General features: G+C 47.9%; 1 protein-coding gene across 1 annotated transcript in view; it reads left to right on the forward strand.

The window, feature by feature from the left end:
• adam19b (ADAM metallopeptidase domain 19b) overlaps positions 1-25,688 on the forward strand; it is a gene marked incomplete at its 3' end in the record, with an annotated part of 53,883 nt that overhangs the window by 6,681 nt on the left and 21,514 nt on the right. The window contains 1 exon segment of the mRNA XM_042303331.1: positions 1,274-1,347. Within this exon segment, the coding sequence (XP_042159265.1) occupies positions 1,274-1,347 (74 nt within the window).

Raw genomic sequence — 25,688 nt, forward strand, 5'->3', positions numbered from 1 at the left:
ATGTAATGTTAGAGAGATAATATTAGAGAGATATAATATTAGAGAGAGAGATAATATTAGAGCAATATAATGCTAGAGAGATGTAATGCTAGAGAGATATAATATTAGAGAGATATAATGCTAGAGAGATATAATGCTAGAGAGATATAATATTAGAGAGATATAATGCTAGAGAGATATAATGTTAGAGAGATATAATATTAGAGAGATATAATATTAGAGAGATATAATGCTAGAGAGATATAATGCTAGAGAGATATAATGTTAGAGAGATATAATATTAGGGAGATATAATGTTAGAGAGATATAATATTAGAGAGATATAATGCTAGAGAGATGTAATGCTAGAGAGATAGAATATTAGAGAGATAGAATATTAGGGAGATATAATGTTAGAGAGATATAATGTTAGAGAGATATAATATTAGAGAGATACAATGCTAGAAATATGTAATATTAGAGAGATAATGTTCGAGAGATATAATGTTAGAGAGATATGTTAGATATAATGTTAGAGAGATATGTTAGATATAATGTTAGAGAGATATAATGTTAGAGAGATATGTTAGATATAATGTTAGAGAGATGTTAGATATAATGTTAGAGAGATGTTAGATATAATGTTAGAGAGATATAATGTTAGAGAGATATGTTAGATATAATGTTAGAGAGATATAATGTTAGAGAGATATAATGTTAGAGAGATATAATGTTAGAGAGATATGTTAGATATAATGTTAGAGAGATATGTTAGATATAATGTTAGAGAGATATGTTAGATATAATGTTAGAAAGATATAATGTTAGAGAGATATGTTAGATATAATGTTAGAGAGATGTAATGTTAGAGAGATATAATGTTAGAGAGATATGTTAGATATAATGTTAGAGATATAATGTTAGAGAGATATGTTAGATACGTATAATGCTAGATATATTTAAGCAAAAAGGCCTGAGGGTGTGTGGTATATGGCCAATATACCACAACTAAGGGTATCTTACGCTCGACGCATTGCAGAGTACCTGGATACAGCCCTTAGCCGTGGTATATTGGCCATATACCACAAACCCCTGAAGGGCCTTTTTGCTATTATAAACTGGTTACCAATGTAATTAGAGCAGTAAAAATACATGTTTTATCATACCCATGGGATATGGTCTGATATACCACGGCTGTCAGCCAATCAGCATTCGGGGCTCGAACCAGCCACATTTCTAATGTTAGATATAATGCTACTGAGATATTATACTATTTCTCTGATTTTCTCCCCAGCAGCACCCGTCTGAGGCAGAGGTCCTCATCACAGCTGAGGGAGAGGAGATGACCCTCCGTCTGCACAGGAATGAGTAAGAACCTAACTGTACTATACCATACTGTATTATACCATAACATACTGTAATATACCATACCATACTGTAATATACCATGACATACTGTGTTATACCATAACATACTGTATTATACCATAACATACTGTAATATACCATACCATACTATACCATGACATACTGTGCTATACCATAACATACTGTAATATACCATAACATACTGTATTATACCATAACATACTGTATTATACCATAACATACTGTAATATACCATAACATGCTGTAATATACCGTGACATACTGTGCTATACCATAACACACTTTATTATACCATAACATACTGTAATATACCGTGACATACTGTGCTATACCATAACATACTGTAATATACCATAACATATTGTACTATACATTATATACTGTACTATACCATAACATACTGTATTATTCCATAACACACTGTACTGTACTATACCATAACACACTGTACTGTACTATACCATAACACACTGTAATATACCATAACATACTGTAATATACCATAACATACTGTACTATACCATAACACACTTTATTATACCATAACATACTGTACTATACCATAACATACTGTAATATACCATAACATACTGTACTATACCATAACATACTTTATTATACCATAACATACTGTACTATAGCATAACACACTTTATTATACCATAACATACTGTAATATACCATAACATACTGTAATATACCATAACATACTGTATTATACCATAACACACTTTATTATACCATAACATACTTTAATATACCATAACATACTGTAATATACCATAACATACTGTACTATACCATAACATACTGTACTGTACTATACCATAACGTACCTTACTATACCATAACCTTACTTTACTATACCATAACATACTGTAATATACCATAACATGCTGTACTATACCATAACATACTGTAATATACCATAACATGCTGTAATATACCGTGACATACTGTGCTATACCATAACATACTGTATTTTACCATAACATACTGTAATATACCGTGACATACTGTGCTATACCATAACATACTGTAATATACCATAACATACTGTACTATACCATAACATACTGTGTTGTACAATAGAATACTGCACTATAGCATGACATACTGTGTTGTACAATAGAATACTGCACTATAGCATGACATACTGTGCTATACCATAACATACTGTATTATACCATAACATACTGTGTTGTACAATAGAATACTGCACTATAGCATGACATACTGTGCTATTCCATAACGTACTGTATTATACCATAACATACTGTACTATACCAAAACATACTGTATTATACCATAACATACTGTGTTGTACAATAGAATACTGCACTATAGCATAACATACTGTGCTATACCATAACGTACTGTACTATACCATAACATACTGTGTTATACCATGACATACTGTACTATACCATAACATACTGTAATATGCCATAACATATTGTACTATACATTATATACTGTACTATACCATAACATACTGTATTATACCATAACACACTGTACTGTACTATACCATAACATACTTTATTATACCATAACGTACTGTAATATACCATAACATATTGTACTATACATTATATACTGTACTATACCATAACATACTGTATTATTCCATAACACACTGTACTGTACTATACCATAACACACTGTACTGTACTATACCATAACATGCTGTAATATACCATAACACACTGTACTGTACTATACCATAACACACTGTAATATACCATAACATGCTGTACTATACCATAACATACTGTACTACACAAAAACATACTGTAATATACCATAACATGCTGTACTATACCATAACATACTGTATTATACCATAACACGCTGTACTATACCATAACACACTGTAATATACCATAACATGCTGTACTATACCATAACACTGCTGTAATATAATAACATACCATAACACTTTATTATACTAACATACTGTACTATACCATACCATAACATACTGTACTATACCATAACACTGTAATATACCATAACATACTGTACTATACCATAACATACTTTATTATACCATAACATACTGTACTATACCATAACACACTGTACTATACCATAACATACTGTAATATACCATAACATGCTGTACTATACCATAACATACTGTATTATACCATAACACGCTGTACTATACCATAACACACTGTAATATACCATAACATGCTGTACTATACCATAACACACTGTAATATACCATAACATACTGTAATATACCATAACATACTGTACTATACCATAACACACTTTATTATACCATAACATACTGTACTATACCATAACACACTTTATTATACCATAACATACTGTACTATACCATAACATACTGTAATATACCATAACATACTGTACTATACCATAACATACTTTATTATACCATAACATACTGTACTATACCATAACACACTTTATTATACCATAACATACTGTAATATACCATAACATACTGTAATATACCATAACATACTGTATTATACCATAACACACTTTATTATACCATAACATACTTTAATATACCATAACATACTGTACTATACCATAACATACTGTACTATACCATAACCTTACTTTACTATACCATAACATACTGTAGTATACCATAACACACTTTATTATACCATAACATACTGTACTGTACTATACCATAACATACTGTACTGTACTATACCATAACATCCTGTACTATACCATAGCATACTGTATTAGCAGGCGGAACAGATATGACGCTTGTTACACAAAAGAAAAGGGGCTGGGTTTGAGTGAAAGAGCGGGAAGACTGAGGAACAAAGGGCGAAGCTGTGCTATTGTAAATACAGTATCTTATGCATTCTATATTACCGCCCATTTGGAAAAGGAAAATGCAATAAATATTTACTCTGAGCTGTGCTTCGGTAGGTTGGTGGTAGATGGAAGGCCGTGTTGCCCAACAGCGTCCTTTGTCCTTTGAAGAGTGTCTCTGGTGGTCAATTGGATACATTGTAGTAACGTCGTTGTGTGATAGACGGGATACTCTGTCTGTTCCTTCCTAACCCTGGTTTGCAGCTGCTGTTGCTAACTCAACGGCTAGGAGGTATCACTTCTGTAGTGAATAAGAGTTCAAAGTTTTCGAATTCTTTGTGAGTCAGTAATCTGAGGGAAATATGTGTCTCTAATATGGTCATACAATGGGCAGGAGGTTAGGAAGTGTAGCTCAGTTTCCACCTCATTTTGGGGGCAGTGTGCACATAGCCTGTCTTCTCTTGAGAGCCAGGTCTGCCTACCAAGGTCTCTCTCAATAGCAAGGCTATGCTCACTGAGTCTGTCCATAGTCAAGGATTTTCTTACATTTGGGTCAGTCACAGTGGTCAGATTATTTTTTTGTGTCACAAAATATTTTAGCTTTCTCCTAATTTGGTTGGGTGTAATTATGTTGCTATCCTGGGGCTATGTGAGGTCTGTTTGTACAAAGATCCCCAGACCCAGCTGGCTGAGGGGACTCTTCTCCAAGCTAAACTCTCTGTTGGTGAGGGCTTTGTGGTGGAATTTGTGGGCATCGCTTCTCTCTCGCTCACTCACTCTCTCTCAGTTCAATTCAATTCAATTCAAAGGGCTTTATTGTCATGGGAAACATATGTTCACTTTGCCGAAGCAAGTGAGGTAGATAATAAACAAAAGTTAAGTAAACAATAAAAAATGAACAGTAAACATTACACTCACAGAAGTTCCAAAAGAATAAAGACATTTCAAATGTCATATTATGTATATGTATAGTGCTGTAACAATGTTCAAATGGTTAAAGTACAAAAGGGAAGATAAATTAACACTCTCTCTTGTTTGATTTCGCTCTCTCATCCTCTCCTCTCCACTCTCTGTGGGGCAGTGTGAGGGAGAAGGCGTTTTATGCTAATCAGGTTCTCTGATCAATGGCTGAGTCTGGAGAGTAGCCAGAGAACGCCCCAGTCTTATATCCCAGAACAATACCCCTGGCTCAGTCCCAGTCTAAACCCAAACTCAGTCTTTTACCCTGGCTTAGTTCCTACCCCAGTTCTCTACCTATGTCCTCTACCCTAGTCATATTTAGCCCAGTCCTCTACCCATGTCCTCTAAACTAGTCATCTTTAGCCTAGTCCTCTACCCCAGTCATCTTTAGCCCAGTCCTCTACCCCAGTCCTCTACCCCAGTCATCTTTAGCCCAGTCCTCGACCCATGTCCTCTACCCTAGTCATCTTTAGCCCAGTGCTCTACCCATGTTCTCTACCCCAGTCATCTACCCCAGTCATCTACCCCAGTCATCTACCCCAGTCATCTACCCCAGTCCTCTACCCCAGGCCTCTACCCCAGTCCTCTACCCCAGTCATCTTTAGCCCAGTCCTCTACCCATGTCCTCTACCCTAGTCATCTTTAGCCCAGTGCTCTACCCATGTTCTCTACCCCAGTCATCTACCCCAGTCATCTACCCCAGTCATCTACCCCAGTCCTCTACCCCAGGCCTCTACCCCAGTCCTCTACCCCAGTCATCTACCCCAGTCATCTACCTCAGTCATCTTTAGCCAGTGTTGTAACAGTCCTCTACCCCAGTAATCTTTAGCCCAGCCCTCTACCCCAGTCCTCTACCCCAGTCCTCTACCCCAGGCATCTTTAGTCCAGTCCTCTACCCCAGTCCTCTACCCCAGTCATCTTTAGCCCAGTCCTCTACCCCAGTCCTCTACCCCAGTCCTCTACCCCAGGCATCTTTAGCCCAGTCCTCTACCCAAGTCCTCTACCCCAGTCATCTTTAGCCCAGTCCTCTACCCCAGTCCTCTACCACAGTCCTCTACCCCAGTCATCTTTAGCCCAGTCCTCTACCCCAGTAATCTTTAGCCCAGTCCTCTACCCCAGTCCTCTACCCTAGTCCTCTTTAGCCCAGTCCTTTACCCCAGTCCTCTACTCCAGTCATCTTTAGCCCAGTCCTCTACCCCAGTCATCTACCCCAGTCATCTTTAGCCCAGTCCTCTACCCCAGTCCTCTACCCCAGGCATCGTTACCTCAGTCCTCTACCCCATTCCATTTCACCCAAGTCCTCTACCCAGGTCCTAATTACCCCAGTCATCTTTACCCCAGTCTACTAACCCAGTCCTATTTACCCCAGTCTACTACCCCAATCCTCTTCACCCCAGTCTACTACCTCAGTCCTATTTACCCGTCTACTACCCCAGTCCTATTTACCCCAGTCTACTACCCCAGTCCTCTTTAGCCCAGTCTACAACCCCAGTCACCTAACTCAGTCCTATTTACCCCAGTCTACTACCCCAGTCCTCTTCACCCCAGTCTACTAACCAAGTCCCCTTTACCCCAGTCTACTACCACAGTCCTCTTCACCCCAGTCTACTACCCCAGTCACCTACCCCAGTCTACTACCTCAGTCCTATTTAGCCCAGTCTACTACCCCAGTCCTCTTCACCCCAGTCTACTAACCAAGTCCTCTTTACCCCAGTCTACTACCCCAGTTCTCTTTACCCCAGTCTACTACCCCGGTCCACTTTACCCCAGTCCTCTTTACTCCAGTCTCCTACCCCAGTCCTTTTTACCCAAGTCTACTACCCCAGTATACTACCCCAGTCATTTTACCCCGGTCTACTACCCCAGTTCTCTTTACCCCAGTCTATTAACCCAGTCCTCTTTACCCCAGTCATTTTTACCACAGTCTACAACCCCAGTCACCTACCCCAGTCCTCTTTACTCCAGTCTCATACCCCAGTCCTTTTTACCCAAGTCTACTACCCCAGTCTAATACCCCAGTCATCTTTACCCCAGTCCTTTTTACCCCAGTCTACAACCCCAGACTCCTACCCCAGTCCTTTTTACCCCAGTCTACTACCCCAGTTCTCTTTACCCCAGTCTATTAACCCAATCCTCTTTACCCCAGTCTACTACCCCAGTCCTCTTTACCCCAGGCCTCTTTACCCCAGTCTATTACCCCAGTCCTCTTTACCCCAGACCTCTTTACCCCAGGCCTCTTTACCCCAGTCCTCTTTACCCCAGTCTACTACCCCAGTTCTCTTTACCCCAGTCTATTAACCCAATCCTCTTTACCCCAGTCCTCTTTACCCCAGTCTACTAACCCAGTCCTCTTTACCCCAGTCTACTACCCCAGTCCTCTTTACCCCAGTCTACTACCCCAGTCCTCTTTACCCCAGTCTACTAACCCAGTCCTAATTACCCCAGTCCTCTTTACCCCAGTCTACTAACCCAGTCCTCTTTACCCCAGTCCTCTTTACCCCAGTCCTCTTTACCCCAGTATACTATACCCAGTCCTCTTTACCCCAGTCTACTAACCCAGTCCTCTTTACCCCAGTCTACTAACCTAGTCCTATTTACCCCAGTCTACTAACCCAGTCCTCTGTTCCCCAGTCTACTACCCAAGTCCTCTTTACCCCAGTCCTCTTTACTCCAGGCTATTACCCCAGTACTCTTTACCCCAGTCTATTACCCCAGTCCTCTTTACTCCAGTCTCCTATCCTAGTCCTCTTTTCTTCAGTGCTCTCTCTCTCCTTGTCCCTGAACTCCAGCCTTATCCCCTGCCTCAGTCCTAAACCTCATCAGCCGTATCCCCTGTCCCAGTCCTAGACCTCACCAGCCTTATCCCCCTGCTCCAGTCCTAAAACTCACCAGCCTTATCCCCTGCTCCAGTCCTAGACCTCACCAGCCTTATCCCTTGCCCCAGTCCTATACCTCACCAGCCTTATCCCCTGCCCCAGTCCTAGACCTCACCAGCATTATCCCCTGCCCCAGTCCTAGACCTCACCAGCCTTATCCCCTGCCCCAGTCCTAAACCTCATCAGCCGTATCCCATGCCCCAGTCCTAGACCTCACCAGCCTTAGCCCCTGTCCCAGTCCTAGACCTCACCAGCCTTATCCCCTGCCACAGTCCTAGACCTCACCAGCCTTATCCCCCTGCTCCACTCCTAAACCTCACCAGCCGTATCCCCTGCTCCAGTCCTAGACCTCACCAGCCTTATCCCCTGCCCCAGTCCTAAACCTCACCAGCCTTATCCCCTTTCCCTGCCCCAGTCCTAAACCTCACCAGCCTTATCCCCTACCACAGTCCTAGACCTCACCAGCCTTATCCCCCTGCTCCAGTCCTAAAACTCACCAGCCTTATCCCCTGCTCCAGTCCTAGACCTCACCAGCCTTATCCCTTGCCCCAGTCCTATACCTCACCAGCCTTATCCCTTGCCCCAGTCCTAGACCTCACCAGCCTTATCCCCCTGCTCCAGTCCTAGACCTCACCAGCCTTATCCATTGCCCCAGTCCTATACCTCACCAGCCTTATCCCTTGCCCCAGTCCTAGACCTCACCAGCCTTATCCCCCTGCTCCAGTCCTAGACCTCACCAGCCTTATCCATTGCCCCAGTCCTAGACCTCACCAGCCTTATCCCCTGCTCCAGTCCTAGACCTCACCAGCCTTATCCCCTGCCCCAGTCCTAGACCTCACCAGGCTTATCCCCTGCCCCAGTCCTAGACCTCACCAGCCTTATCCCCTGCCCCAGTCCTAGACCTCACCAGCCTTATCTCCTGCCCCAGTCCTAGACCTCACCAGCCTTATCCCCTGCCCCAGTCCTAGACCTCACCAGCCTCATCCCCTGCCCCAGTCCTAAACTTCACCAGCCTTATTCCCTTTCCCTGCCCCAGTCCTAAACCTCACCAGCCTTATCCCCTGCCACAGTCCTAGACCTCACCAGCCTTATCCCCCTGCTCCAGTCCTAAACCTCACCAGCCTTATCCCCTGCTCCAGTCCTAGACCTCACCAGCCTTATCCCTTGCCCCAGTCCTAGACCTCACCAGCCATATCCCTTGCCCCAGTCCTAGACCTCACCGGCCTTATCCCCCTGCTCCAGTCCTAAACCTCACCAGCCTTATCCCCCTGCTCCAGTCCTAGACCTCACCAGCCTTATCCCTTGCCCCAGTCCTAGACCTCACCAGCCTTATCCCCTGCCCCAGTCCTAGACCTCACCAGCCTTATCCCCTGCCCCAGTCCTAGACCTCACCAGCCTTATCCCCTGCCCCATTCCTAGACCTCACCAGCCTTATCCCCTGCCCCAGTCCTAGACCTCACCAGCATTATCCCCTGCCCCAGTCCTAGACCTCACCAGCCTTATCCCCTGCCCCAGTCCTAGACCTCACCAGCCTTATCCCCTGCCCCAGTCCTAGACCTCACCAGCCTTATCCCCTGCCCCAGTCCTAAACCTCACCATCCTTATCTCCTGCCCCAGTCCTAGACCTCACCAGCCTTATCCCTGCCCCAGTCCTAGACCTCACCAGCCTTATCCCCTGCCCCAGTCCTAGACCTCACCAGCCTCATCCCCTGCCCCAGTCCTAAACTTCACCAGCCTTATTCCTTTCCCTGCCCCAGTCCTAAACCTCACCAGCCTTATCCCCTGCCACAGTCCTAGACCTCACCAGCCTTATCCCCTGCTCCAGTCCTAAACCTCACCAGCCTTATCCCCCTGCTCCAGTCCTAGACCTCACCAGCCTTATCCCTTGCCCCAGTCCTAGACCTCACCAGCCATATCCCTTGCCCCAGTCCTAGACCTCACCGGCCTTATCCCCCTGCTCCAGTCCTAAACCTCACCAGCCTTATCCCCCTGCTCCAGTCCTAGACCTCACCAGCCTTATCCCTTGCCCCAGTCCTAGACCTCACCAGCCTTATCCCCTGCTCCAGTCCTAGACCTCACAAGCCTTATCCCTTGCCCCAGTCCTAGACCTCACCAGCCTTATCCCCTGCTCCAGTCCTAGACCTCACCAGCCTTATCCCCTGCCCCAGTCCTAGACCTCACCAGCCTTATCCCCTGCCCCAGTCCTAGACCTCACCAGCCTTATCCCTGCCCCAGTCCTAGACCTCACCAGCCTTATCCCCTGCCCCATTCCTAGACCTCACCAGCCTTATCCCCTGCCCCAGTCCTAGACCTCACCAGCATTATCCCCTGCCCCAGTCCTAGACCTCACCAGCCTTATCCCCTGCCCCAGTCCTAGACCTCACCAGCCGTATCCCCTGCCCCAGTCCTAGACCTCACCAGCCTTATCCCCTGCCCCAGTCCTAAACCTCACCATCCTCCAGCCAATAGAAGGAGATGAAGTGCTCTCCTTCTTTCTATCTAGATCATTCCTTCCTTCCATCTCCTTTACTGTCTCCTTTCTCCTTCTCTCACTCTCCTCCCTTCCATTTCTCCTCCCCTCCCCTCCACTCCCCTCCCTCTCCCCTTCTCTCTCTCCCCCTTTCTCATTCTCTTGTTCTCCCTCCCTCCCTCCTTCTCCCCCTCTCCTCCCTCTCTCTCCCTCCTTCTCTCTCTCTCTCCCTCCTCCCTCTCATTCTCTCTCTCCTTCTCTCTCTCCTCCCCTCCCTCTCTTTTTCTCTCTCTCCTCCCCTCCCTCTCTCCTTCTCTATATCAGTCTGTCTCCTTTGCTCTTGTCTTTGAATCACTTAATCATAAACCTGCTGTGTGTGTGTGTGTGTGTGTGTGTGTGTCTCAGGGCTTTTAGCCTAATGAAAGGCTGTGGCAGGGCCATAGGAGGACGGTGATTTGGTTAAGAGTCAGGAGGTGCTGTGCTGCTGAATCAGAGAGAGAAGCAGAGAGAGAGAGATGGAGAGATTGAGAGAGAGAAAGCGAGACATGGATAGGACAATGGAAGGGTAGAGATCAGGAAAGACAGGGAGAGTTAAGGAACGCGAGAGAGGGTTATGTGGTGTTCAAATCAGTTTATTGTCTTGTTTCCCCCTGCCCTCCTCCTCTCCTCTGTCAAATCCAATCAAATGTATTGTTCACATACACATGGTTAGCAGATGTAACTGCGAGTATAGTGAAATGCTTGTGATTCTAGTTCCGAAAGTGCAGTAAAATCTAACAGGTAATCTAACAAGTCCCCAAAAACTACCTAATACACACAAATCTAAAGGGGTGAATGAGAATATGTACATATACATGTATGGATGAGCGATGGCGATCGGCATAGGCAAGGTGGAATAGATGGTGTAAAATACAGTATATACAGTTGAAGTCGGAAGTTTAAGTTTTTCAACCACTCCACAAATTTCTTGTTAACAAACTATAGTTTTGGCAAGTCAGTTAGGACATCTACTTCGTGCATGACACAAGTCATTTTTCCAACAATTGTTTACAGACGGATTATTTAATTTATAATTCACTGTATCACAATTCCAGTGGGTCAGAAGTTTCCATACAATAAATTGACTGTGCCCTTAAACACCTTGGAAAATTCCAGAAAATTATTTCATGGCTTTAGAAGCTTCTGATAGGCTAATTGACATCATTTGAGTCAATTGGAGGTGTACCTGTGGATGTATTTCAAGGCCTACCTTCAAACTCAGTGCCTCTTTCCTTGACATCATGGGAAAATCAAGTATCGCTGGAAGCAGCTAAAGCTGAGAGGCGATGCTATGAAGGAACACGGCTGGCAAGGAAGCCCGAGAGGCAGCCCCAAAACATTTTTTGGGATGGGGCACACAGGGAGTGTGGCAGAGTCAGGTTGGAGACCTGAGCCAACTCCCCATGCTTACCGTGGCAGGCGTCGTACTGGTCAGGTACCGTGTTATGCGGTGGCGCGCACGGTGTCTCCAGTACGCGTTCTTAGCCCGGTGCACTACATCCCAGCTCCCCGCATCTGCCGGGCTAGGGTGAGCATCCAGCCAGAACGGAGTGTGCCAGCCCTGCTCTCCGGACCTCCAGGACGTCTCTACGGCCCAGGATATCCTCCGCCAGCTCTGCGCACTCTGTCTCTGGTGCGTCTGCACAGCCCAGTGCGTCCTGTGCCTGCGCCCTGCATGTGCTGGGCTAAAGTCACCATCCAGCCAGGACGGGTTGTGCAGGCTCTTAGCTCGAGACCTCCAGTGTGCCTCCTCGGCCCAGTGTATCCGGTGCCTCGGCCAAGGACAAGGCCTCCTGTATGTCTCCCCAGCCTGGTGAGTCCTGTGCCTGCTCCCAGAGCCAGGCCTCCTGAGTGTCTCTCCACTCCAGTGATGATCCATGGCACGAAGCCCTCCAGTGATGATCCATGGCACGAAGCCTCCAGTGATGATCCATGGCACGAAGCCTCCAGTGATGATCCATGGCACGAAGCCCTCCAGTCCGGAGCCTCCAGCGACGCTCTCCAGTCCAGCGGAGCCTCCAGCGAGCCCTCCAGTCCGGAGCCTCCAGCGACGGCCTCCAGTCCAGGAGCCTCCCCCCAGAGACGAGGGTGCCTCCAGTCCGCAGGGTGCCCACAGCCGGCCTCCAGTCCGGGGCCCGAGGGTCCCCAGTCCGGGGTCCAAGGGGGCGGTGGCGGGGTGCCCACACCAGAGGGGGTCCTGGGCACTCAAAGAGAGTGCCCAGTCCGGGGCCCGCAGCAACGAGGGTGCTCAGTCCGGGGCCCACAACGAGGGTCCCCAGTCCGGGGTCCACAGGGGGCGGTGGCGGGGTTCCCCACACCAGAGGCGTCACCAAAGCGGGGTGAGCCAGTGCTGGAGCGGGGTCTGCACCCTGCACCTGAGGGCTACAAACCTGACTCAGTTACACCAGCTCTGTCAGGAGGAATGGGCCAAAATTCAACCAACTTATTGTGGGAAGCTTGTGGAAGGCTACCCGAAACGTTTGACCCAAGCTAAACAATGTAAAGGCAATGCTACAAAATACTAATTGAGTGTATGTAAACTTCTGACCCACTGGGAATGTGATGATATAAATAAAAGCTGAAGTAAATCATTCTCTCTACTATTATTATGATATTTCACATTCTTAAAAGAAAGTTGTGATCCTAACTGACCTAAGACAGGGAATTTTTAGTAGGATTAAATGTCAGGAATGGTGAAAACCTGAGTTTAAATGTATTTGGCTAAGGTGTATGTAAACCTCTGACTTCAACTGTACATATGATATGAGTAATGTAAGATATGTAAACATGATTAAAGTGCCATTATTTATTGTTTGAAGTGACTAGTGATCCATTTATTAATGTGGCCAGTGATTGGGTCTCAATGTAGGCAGCAGCCTCTCATTGCTGTTTAGCAGTCTGATGGCCTTGAGATAGAAGCTGTTTTTCAGTCTCTCGGTCCCAGCTTTGATGCACCTGTACTGACCTTGCATTCTGGATGATAGTGGTGTGAACAGGCAGTGGCTCGGGTGATTGTTGTCCTTGATAATCTTTTTGGCCTTCCTGTGACATCAAATGCTGTAGGCGTCCTGGAGGGCAGGTAGTTTGCCCCCATTGATGCGTTGTGCAGACCGCACCACCCTCGGGAGAGCCTTGCGGTTGAATTGCGGTGCAGTTGCCGTACCAGGCGGTGATGCAGCCCGACAGGATGCTCTCGATTGTGCATCTGTAAAAGTTTATCAGGGTTTTAAGTGACAAGACAAATTTCTTCAGCCTCCTGAGGTTGAAGAAGCGCTGTTGCGCCTTCTTGACCACACTGTCTGTGTGCGTGGACCATTTCAGTTTGTCTGTGACGTGTACGCAAAGGAACTTAAAACTTTCCACCTTCTCCACTGCTGTCCCTTCGATGTGGATAGGGGGGTGCTCCCTCTGTTGTTTCCTGAAGTCCACGATGATCTCCTTTGTTTTGTTGACGTTGAGTGAGAGGTTGTTTCCTGACAACACACTCCGAGTGCCCTCACCTCCTCCCTGTAGGCTGTCTCGTCGGTGTTGGGGCGGCAGGGTAGCCTAGTGGTTAGAGCGTTGGACTAGTAACCGAAAGGTTGTAAGTTCATATCCCTGAGCTGACAAGGTACAAATCTGTTGTTCTGCCCCTGAACAGGCAGTTAAGGCAGTCAATAAGAATTTGTTCTTATTAACTGACTTGCCTAGTTAAATAAAGGTAAAATAATATATATATATTTCTTAATCAAGCCCACTACTGTTGTGTCGTCTGAAAACTCGATGATTGAGTTGGAGGCGCGCATGGCCAGTCGTGGGTGAACAGGGAGTACAGGAGGGGGCTGAGCATGGTCAGGGACATGGAGATGTTGTTTCCTGCCTTCACCACCTATGGGCGGCCCTTCAGAAAGTCTTCTAGACTGTCTTCCACAGGGCGGGGTTGAGACCCAGGGCCTCCAGCTTGATGATGAGCTTGGAGGGTACTATGGTGTTGAATGCTGAGCTGTAGTAAATGAACAGCATTCTTACATAGGTATTCCTCTTGTCCAGATGGTATAGGGCAGTGTGCAGTGTGATGGCAATTGCATCGTCTGTGAACCTGTTGGTATGCAAACTGATATGCAAACTGAAGTGGGTCTAGGGTGGCCGGTAAGGTGAAGGTGATCTGATCCTTCAGACTAGTCTCTCAAAGTACTTCATGTTGACAGAAGTGAGTTCTACAGGGCAGTAGTCATTTAGTTCAGTTATCTTTGCCTTCTTGGGTACAGGAACAATGGTGGCCACCTTGAAGCATGTGGGAACAGCAGACTGGGATAGGGAGCGATTGAATATGTCCGTAAACACACCAGTCAGTTGGTCTGCGCATGCTCTGAGGCTAGGGATGCTGTCTGGGCTAGCAGCCTTGCGAGGGTTAACATGTTTAAATGTTTTACTCACGTCGGCCTTGGAGAGGGAGGGGGGAGGGGCGCAGTCCTTGTTAGTTGGCCGCGACAGTGGCACTGTATTATCCTCAAAGCGGGCAACGAAGGTGTTTAGTTTGTCTGGAAGCATGACGTCGGTATCCGTGACGTAGCTGGTTTTCTTTTTGTAGTCCTGTAGACCCTACCACATACGTCTCATGTCTGAGCCGTTGAATTGTGACTCCAATTTTTCCCTGTACTGGCATTTTGCATGTTTGATTGCCTTGCACAGGGAATAACTACACTGTTTATATTCAGCCATTTTCCCAGAACTTTTTCCATGGTTAAATGTGGTGGTTTGCACTTTCAGTTTTGCCTGAATACTGCCATCCATCTACGATTTCTGGTTAGGGTGGGCTTTAATAGTCACAGTGGGTACAACATCTCCAATGCACTTCCTTATAAACTCACTTACCGAGTCAGTGTACAGATCGATGTTGTTCTCTGGCTGACCAGAACATATCCCAGTCCGTGTGATCAAAACAACCAAGATTGAATTTGCGAAGGGAGGGTGGGGGGAGGGCTTTGGGGGAATGTACAGTGACAGCTGTGCAACGAATTTAGGTAACTGATGAGAATTCTCTTGGGAGTCCAGTAATATGGGGGGGGAATGTACACAGCGGCATTTGATTGTATTTGATTGTAAGGAATTCTAGGTCAGGTGAGCAGAAGGACATGAGTTCCTGTATGTTGTCATGATTATACCATGAGTCGTTAATCATGAAGCATACACCCCAATTACAATCTCTGATGCCTCCTATCTCCTCTGTCCACCCCTCTCCTTTCCTCTGTCCACTCCTGTCCACTCCTCTGTCCACCCCTACCCTCTCCTCTGTCCACCCCTCTCCTCTCCTCAGTCCACCCCTCTCCTCTGTCCACTCCTGTCCTCTCCTCTGTCCACCCCCCTCCTCTCCTCTGTCCACACCTCTCATCAGTCCACCCCTCTCCTCCCCTCTGTCCTCTCTTCTCTTTTGTCCACTCTTCTCCTCTTCTTTGTCCACTCTTCTCCTAAACCCTCTATCCACCCTTCTCCTCTGTCCTCTCTTCTCCTAAACCCTCTGTCCACCCCTCTCCTCTGTCCTCTCTTCTCCTAAACCCTCTTTCCACCCCTCTCCTCTCCTCTTTGCACTCCTGTCCTCTCCTCTGTCCACCCCTCTCCCCTGACAAGCCCCACTCTTTCACTCCTCTCCTCTGTCCACTATATCTTCTCCTCTCCACTCCTCTGCTCCCCCTCTCCTCTCATCCTTTTCCCAGTAGAGAAGTTTAAGCTTCAGGTCAACACACGTCCTCCACTGTACAGTCAGGATGTAGAGAATGATGACCACACACAGAGACAGACACCAGACCATACAGATACCAGACCAGACCAGACAGACAGACAGACAGACAGACAGACAGACAGACAGACAGACAGACAGACAGACAGACAGACAGACAGACAGACAGACAGACAGACAGACCAAACAGACAGACAGACAGACAGACAGACAGACAGACAGACAGACAGACAGACAGACAGACAGACAGACAGACCAGACCAGACCAGACCAGACCAGACCAGACCAGACCAGACCAGACCAGACCAGACCAGACAGACAGACCAGACCAGACCAGACAGACAGACAGACAGACAGACAGACAGACAGACAGACAGACAGACAGACAGACAGACAGACAGACAGACAGACAGACCAAACAGACCAAACAGACCAAACAGACCAAACAGACCAGACAGGCAGACAGACCAAACAGACAGGCAGACAGACCAAACAGACACCAGACCAAACAGACACCAGACTAGACAGACACCAGACCAGACACAGACAGACAGACAGACAGACAGACAGACAGACAGACAGACAGACAGACCAGACCAGACCAGACCAGACAGACAGACAGACAGACAGACAGACAGACAGACAGACAGACAGACAGACAGACAGACAGACAGACAGACAGACAGACAGACAGACAGACAGACAGACCAGACCAGACCAGACAGACAGACAGACAGACAGACAGACAGACAGACAGACATCAGACAGACAGACAGACAGACAGACCAGACCAGACCAGACCAGACCAGACCAGACCAGACCAGACCAGACCAGACCAGACCAGACCAGACCAGACCAGACAGACAGACAGACAGACAGACAGACAGACAGACAGACATCAGACAGACAGACAGACAGACAGACAGACAGACAGACAGACAGACAGACAGACAGACAGACAGACAGACAGACAGACAGACAGACAGACAGACAGACAGACCAGACCAGACCAGACCAGACCAGACCAGACCAGACAGTCACCAGACAGACAGACACCAGACAGACAGACACAGATGATACATAACAGAGACATCTCTTCTCCCTGTGACTTTGGTACATTTGCTCGTCCTTCTTTCTTTCAGTTGATGTTTAGTCTTTCACCGCTACAGATCTATATGCTTGTTTGACTTTAGCTTGACCCCCAGCTGAGACAGTCTGTCAGACATACACACCCTCCCAGCTCTGCCATAAAAGCCCCTTCATCATTCATTTCTCAAGTTGCGTCATCCCCTGCCACCCCTGCTTTTAGTTCTAGTGAAGACACACACACGCACACACACACACACACACACACACACACACACACACACAGAGAGACCCGGGTGATGTCATCTGATACCATGAGAGAATGTGACCCACTGACCCTGATGTGCACTAGCCCTCCCCTTCTCCCCCTCTCTCTATCCACATCTATCTTTCATACTCCCCCCTCTCTCTATCTCACTGTCTCTCTCTTTCTTCCCCCTCCTCTCTCTCTTCCTCTTCCCCTCTCTCTATCTTTCCGTTGTGACTGAACCAAGTCTTTTGTCTTAGCCCTGCTCTCAGACAGCCATTCCTCAGACTAACTGGTTCTCAATCACAGCATCTGTCTGGAGCCTGGACTTCATCCAGAACTCAGAACTCCTGATGCACACACACTAACCACCACCACCATTCACTCTAACCACCACCACCATACACACTAACCACCACCACCATACACACTAACCACCACCACCATACACTCTAACCACCACCACCATACACACTAACCACCACCACCATACACTCTAACCACCACCACCATACACTCTACCACCACCACCACCATACACTCTAACCACCACCACCACCATACACTCTAACCACCACCACCACCATACACTCTAACCACCACCACCACCCACCACCATACACTCTAACCACCACCACCATACACTCTAACCACCACCACCACCATACACACTAACCACCACCACCACCATACACACTAACCACCACCACCACCATACACTCTAACCACCACCACCACCACCATACACTCTAACCACCACCACCACCATACACACTAACCACCACCACCACCATACACACTAACCACCACCACCACCATACACACTAACCACCACCACCACCATACACTCTAACCACCACCACCACCATACACTCTAACCACCATCACCATACACTCTAACCACCACCCATACACTCTAACCACCACCACCACCATACACACTACCACCACCACCACCATACACTCTAACCACCACCACCACCATACACTCTAACCACCACCACCACCATACACTCTAACCACCACCACCACCATACACTCTAACCACCACCACCACCATACCACACCATAACCACCACCACCATACACTCTAACCACCATCACCACCATACACACCTAACCACCACCACCACCATACACACTAACCACCACCACCATACACTCTAACCACCACCATACACTCTACCACCACCACCATACACTCTAACCACCACCACCACCATACACACTAACCACCACCACCTTACACTCTAACCACCACCACCACCATACACTCTACCACCACCACCACCACCTTACACTCTAACCACCACCACCACCATACACTCTAACCACCACCACCACCATACACTCTAACCACCACCCACACACACTAACCACCACCACCATACACTCTAACCACCACCACCACCATACACACTAACCACCACCACCACCATACACACTACCACCACCACCACCACCACCACCACCACACTCTAACCACCACCACCATACACTCTAACCACCACCACCACCATACACACTAACCACCACCACCACCATAACCACCACCACACACTAACCACCACCACCACCATACACTCTAACCACCACCACCACCATACACTCTAACCACCACCACCACCATACACTCTACACTCTAACCACCACCACCACCATAACCACCACCACACCTCTAACCACCACCACCACCATACACACTAACCACCACCACCATACACTCTAACCACCATCACCACCACCACCATACACACTAACCACCACCACCACCATAACCACCACCACCACTAACCACCACCACCATACACTCTAACCACCATCACCACCATACACTCTAACCACCACCACCACCATACACACTAACCACCACCACCACCATACACACTAACCACCACCACCATACACTCTAACCACCACCACCACCATACACTCTAACCACCACCATCACCATACCACCACCACCACCTACACTCTAACCACCACCACCACCATACACTCTAACCACCACCACCACCACCACACTCTAACCACCACCACCATACACTCTAACCACCACCATACACTCTAACCACCACCACCACCACCACCACATACACTCTAACCACCACCACCACCATACATACTAACCACCACCACCATACACTCTAACCACCACCACCACCATACACTCTAACCACCTCTAACCACCACCACCACTCTAACCACCACCACCATACACTCTAACCACCACCACCACCATACACTCTAACCACCACCACCACCATACACTCTAACCACCACCACCACCATACACTCTAACCACCACCACCACCATACACTCTAACCACCACCACCATACACTCTAACCACCACCACCACCACTCTAACCACCACCACCACCACACCACCACCACCACCACCACCACCATACACACTACCACCACCACCACCACCATACACTCTAACCACCACCACCACCACCACCACCACCATCTAACCACCACCACCACCATACACACTAACCACCACCACCACCATAACCACACCACCACACACTAACCACCAACCACCACCACCACCATACACTCTAACCACCACCATCACCATACACACTAACCACCACCACCACCATAACCACCACACACTAACCACCACCACCACCATACACTCTAACCACCACCACCACCATACACTCTAACCACCACCACCACCATACACTCTAACCACCACCACCACCATACACACTAACCACCACCACCATACACTAACCACTAACCACCACCACCACCATACACTCTAACCACCACCACCATACACTCTAACCACCACCACCATACACTCTAACCACCACCATACACTCTAACCACCACCACCACCATACACACTAACCACCACCACCTTACACTCTAACCACCACCACCACCATACACTCTAACCACCACCACCACCTAACCACCACACTCTAACCACCACCACCACCATACACTCTAACCACCACCACCACCATACACTCTAACCACCACCACCACACACTAACCACCACCACCATACACTCTAACCACCACCACCACCATCCGACCAGAGAGAAAGAAACCACCAGACCAGATAGACATTAGAGGCACCACTTACACCTAACCACCACCACCATACACACTAACCACCACCACCACCACCACCACCATACACACTAACCACCACCACCACCATACACTCTAACCACCACCACCATACACTCTAACCACCACCACCACCATACACACTAACCACCACCACCACCATACACACTAACCACCACCACCACCATACCACCACCACCACCATACACACTAACCACCACCACCACCATACACTCTAACCACCACCACCACCATACACTCTAACCACCACCACCACCACTCTAACCACCACCACACCTCTAACCACCACCACCACCATACACTCTAACCACCACCACCACCATACACACTAACCACCACCACCATACACTCTAACCACCAACCACCATCACCACCACCACCATACACACTAACCACCACCACCACCATACACACTAACCACCACCACCATACACTCTAACCACCATCACCACCATACACTCTAACCACCACCACCACCATAACCACCACCACACTAACCACCACCACCACCATACACACTAACCACCACCACCATACACTCTAACCACCATCACCACCATACACTCTACCACCACCACCATCACCATACACTCTAACCACCACCACCATACACTCTAACCACCACCACCACCATACACTCTACCACCACCACCACCATACACTAACCTAACCACCACCACCACACTCTAACCACCACCACCACCATACACTCTAACCACCACCACCACCACCACCACCACCATACTACACCACCACCACCATACACTCTAACCACCACCACCACCATACACTCTAACCACCACCACCACCATACACTCTAACCACCACCACCATACACTCTAACCACCACCACCACCATACACTAACCACCACCACCCACCTAACCACCACCACCACCATACACTCTAACCACCACCACCACCATACACTCTAACCACCACCACCACCATACACTCTAACCACCACCACCATACACTCTAACCACCACCACCACCATACACACTAACCACCACCACCACCACCACCACACTCTAACCACCACCACCACCATACACTCTAACCACCACCACCACACTCTAACCACCACCACCATACACTCTAACCACCACCACCACCATACACACCAACCACCACCACCACCATACACTCTAACCACCACCACCACCATACACTCTAACCACCACCACCACCATACACACTAACCACCACCACCATTCACTATAACCACCACCATCATAAACTCTAACCACCACCACCATTCACCTAACCACCACCACCATTCACTATAACCACCACCACCATTCACTCTAACCACCACCACCACCATCTACTCTAACCACCACCACCACCACACACTCTAACCACCACCATACACCTAGTTGTTCTCAAACTGTGGGGAGCGCCTGAGGGGTCGGCAGGGGTGGGGTGGCGGGGTGTTAATGTAGTGTCAGGATTCAGACCCATCACTATGTCAGGCTCTAATCTCCCCTAGGACCATCACTCTGTCAGGCTGTAATCTCCACTAGAACCATCACTGTGTCAGGCTGTAATCTCCCCTAGGACCATCACTGTGTCAGGCTGTAATCTCCCCTAGGACCATCACTGTGTCAGGCTCTAATCTCCCCTAGGACCATCACTGTGTCAGGCTCTAACCTCCCCTAGGACCATCACTGTGTCAGGCTCTAACCTCCCCTAGGACCATCACTGTATCAGGCTCTAACCTCCCCTAGGACCATCACTGTGTCAGGTCTAATCTCCCCTAGGACCATCACTGTGTCAGGCTCTAACCTCCCTAGGACCATCACTGTGTCAGGCTCTAACCTCCCTAGGACCATCACTGTATCAGGCTGTAATCTCCCTAGGACCATCACTGTGTCAGGCTCTAATCTCCCCTAGGACCATCACTGTGTCAGGCTCTAATCTCCCTAGGACCATCACTGTGTCAGGCTCTAACCTCCCTAGGACCATCACTGTGTCAGGCTCTAACCTCCCTAGGACCATCACTGTGTCAGGCTGTAATCTCCCCTAGGACCATCACTGTGTCAGGCTGTAATCTCCCCTAGGACCATCACTATGTCAGGCTCTAATCTCCCCTAGGACCATCACTCTGTCAGGCTGTAACCTCCCCTAGGACCATCACTGTGTCAGGCTGTAATCTCCCCTAGGACCATCACTGTGTCAGGCTGTAATCTCCCCTAGGACCATCACTGTGTCAGGCTCTAATCTCCCCTAGGACCATCACTGTGTCAGGCTCTAACCTCCCCTAGGACCATCACTGTGTCAGGCTCTAACCTCCCCTAGGACCATCACTGTGTCAGGCTCTAACCTCCCCTAGGACCATCACTGTGTCAGGCTGTAATCTCCCCTAGGACCATCACTGTGTCAGGCTCTAACCTCCCCTAGGACCATCACTGTGTCAGGCTGTAACCTCCCTAGGACCATCACTGTGTCAGGCTGTAACCTCCCCTAGGACCATCACTGTGTCAGGCTCTAACCTCCCCTAGGACCATCACTGTGTCAGGCTGTAATCTCCCCTAGGACCATCACTGTGTCAGGCTCTAACCTCCCCTAGGACCATCACTGTGTCAGGCTGTAACCTCCCCTAGGACCATCACTGTGTCAGGCTCTAACCTCCCTAGGACCATCACTGTGTCAGGCTGTAACCTCCCCTAGGACCATCACTGTGTCAGGCTCTAACCTCCCCTAGGACCATCACTGTGTCAGGCTCTAACCTCCCCTAGGACCATCACTGTGTCAGGCTCTAACCTCCCCTAGGACCATCACTGTGTCAGGCTGTAACCTCCCTAGGACCATCACTGTGTCAGGCTCTAACCTCCCCTAGGACCATCACTGTGTCAGGCTGTAATCTCCCCTAGGACCATCACTGTATCAGGCTGTAACCTCCCTAGGACCATCACTGTATCAGGCTGTAACCTCCCTAGGACCATCACTGTGTCAGGCTCTAACCTCCCCTAGGACCATCACTGTGTCAGGCTGTAACCTCCCTAGGACCATCACTGTGTCAGGCTCTAACCTCCCCTAGGACCATCACTGTGTCAGGCTCTAACCTCCCCTAGGACCATCACTGTGTCAGGCTCTAACCTCCCCTAGGACCATCACTGTGTCAGGCTGTAACCTCCCCTAGGACCATCACTGTGTCAGGCTCTAACCTCCCCTAGGACCATCACTGTGTCAGGCTCTAACCTCCCCTAGGACCATCACTGTATCAGGCTCTAACCTCCCTAGGACCATCACTGTATCAGGCTGTAACCTCCCTAGGACCATCACTGTGTCAGGCTCTAACCTCCCCTAGGACCATCACTGTGTCAGGCTGTAACCTCCCCTAGGACCATCACTGTGTCAGGCTGTAACCTCCCCTAGGACCATCACTGTATCAGGCTCTAATCTCCCATCAGGGCTGTCAACTCAGCACTACTCTGCACAATGACAGTTTACTGGGATTAGGATCAAACAGAGAAAGAGAGAGGGAGAGGAGAGAGAATTTGAGATAGAGGAGAAAGACAGAGAGAGGCAAATGAGAAAGAGAGAGGGAGAGGAGAGAGAATTTGAGATAGAGGAGAAAGACAGAGAGAGGCAAACGAGAAAGAGAGAGGGAGAGGAGAGAGAATTTGAGATAGAGGAGAAAGACAGAGAGAGGCAAACGAGAAAGAGAGAGGGAGAGGGAGAGAATTTGAGATAGAGGAGAAAGACAGAGTGAGGCAAACGAGAAAGACAAAAGGAGGGAGAGAGAGGGAGAGAATTTGAGATAAAGGGGAAAGACAGAGAGAGGCAACCGAGAGAGGGAGAGAGAGAGAAAAAAACAGCTCTCAAAGCAGAGGTGAGAGGAGGAGGAGAGGGGTAAGATGAAAGGAGAAATAAGGAGGAAAGAGTGAGAAAGGTTGCAGACTCTTAATGAATCTCAAACATCACAGTACCGTAGCCCAGCGCAGGGTGATGTCATCCGGAAACAGTGTCACCTAATGATTATTAATGTATCACCTGTGCTGTTGGGGGCTGTGTGTGGCTGGGGCTGGAGGGGTGGGGGGGTTGTGGCTTAATATAGCCTTCAGAATGGTAGTCTGTTGGTGATGGAACAGGCCTTGTCTCCCCCTCCCTTTAGGATGAGTGGACTAATAGGCAGCCATTGTTTCAATGAGCTACTGTGCCCCAGGCTTCTGGTGGAGGGAGACAACCAATGCCCACTCATCCTCTTCCCCCCCTCTTCCTCCTTTTTTTGTATTTTAGTGCACTTCCCCTCTAAGAAGTTGAATGGTGAATGGGATTTAGTTGACCTTTTCATTTCTGTGGTTTTCGGCACATTTTGATGTTGATAGATGTGATTATGTAGATGTGATTATGTAGATGTGATTATGTAGATGTGATTATGTAGATGTGATTATGTAGATGTGATTATGTAGATGTGATTATGTAGATGTGATTATGTAGATGTGATTATGTAGATGTGATTATGTAGATGTGATTATGTAGATGTGATTAGAATGATGATCGTTGCCGATGGCGCTGTGTTTGAAACTGAAACTAGTCCTCGGGGAAACTACCATCTGACCAAGATGGAGGGATAGAAAAGATGAATGGATGAATGGATAGAGAGAGAGAGATGGATGGATAGAGAGTTTAATGAATGGAGATGATAGACGATCTTGAGTTTAGTCATATGAAAATGTATATACTCAAAGTCGCTCTGGATATGAGCGTCTGCTAAAGGACTAAATTGTATTCGTGTGAGTCCTCAGCCAAACCCAGTGTCCAATCCAAACCAAATATCAGTATTCTGATGAAGAATGATGTCTCCCAATTGTGTCTGTGTGTGTGTTCACCGTGGTCCAGCTGCATTTCTTAGAGAGAGAGAGAGAGACATATAACAGCTGGTAGGTTGACTGAGTATTTGAATGAAAACAGGAAGAGTGGATTGAGACAGACTTGGACCCATTCTGAGAAACATTACAAACATCTGTCGAAGACCCCCTGAATG

This window comes from Oncorhynchus tshawytscha, linkage group LG21, assembly GCF_018296145.1.
Source record: "Oncorhynchus tshawytscha isolate Ot180627B linkage group LG21, Otsh_v2.0, whole genome shotgun sequence".
Lineage (NCBI taxonomy): Eukaryota > Metazoa > Chordata > Actinopteri > Salmoniformes > Salmonidae > Oncorhynchus > Oncorhynchus tshawytscha.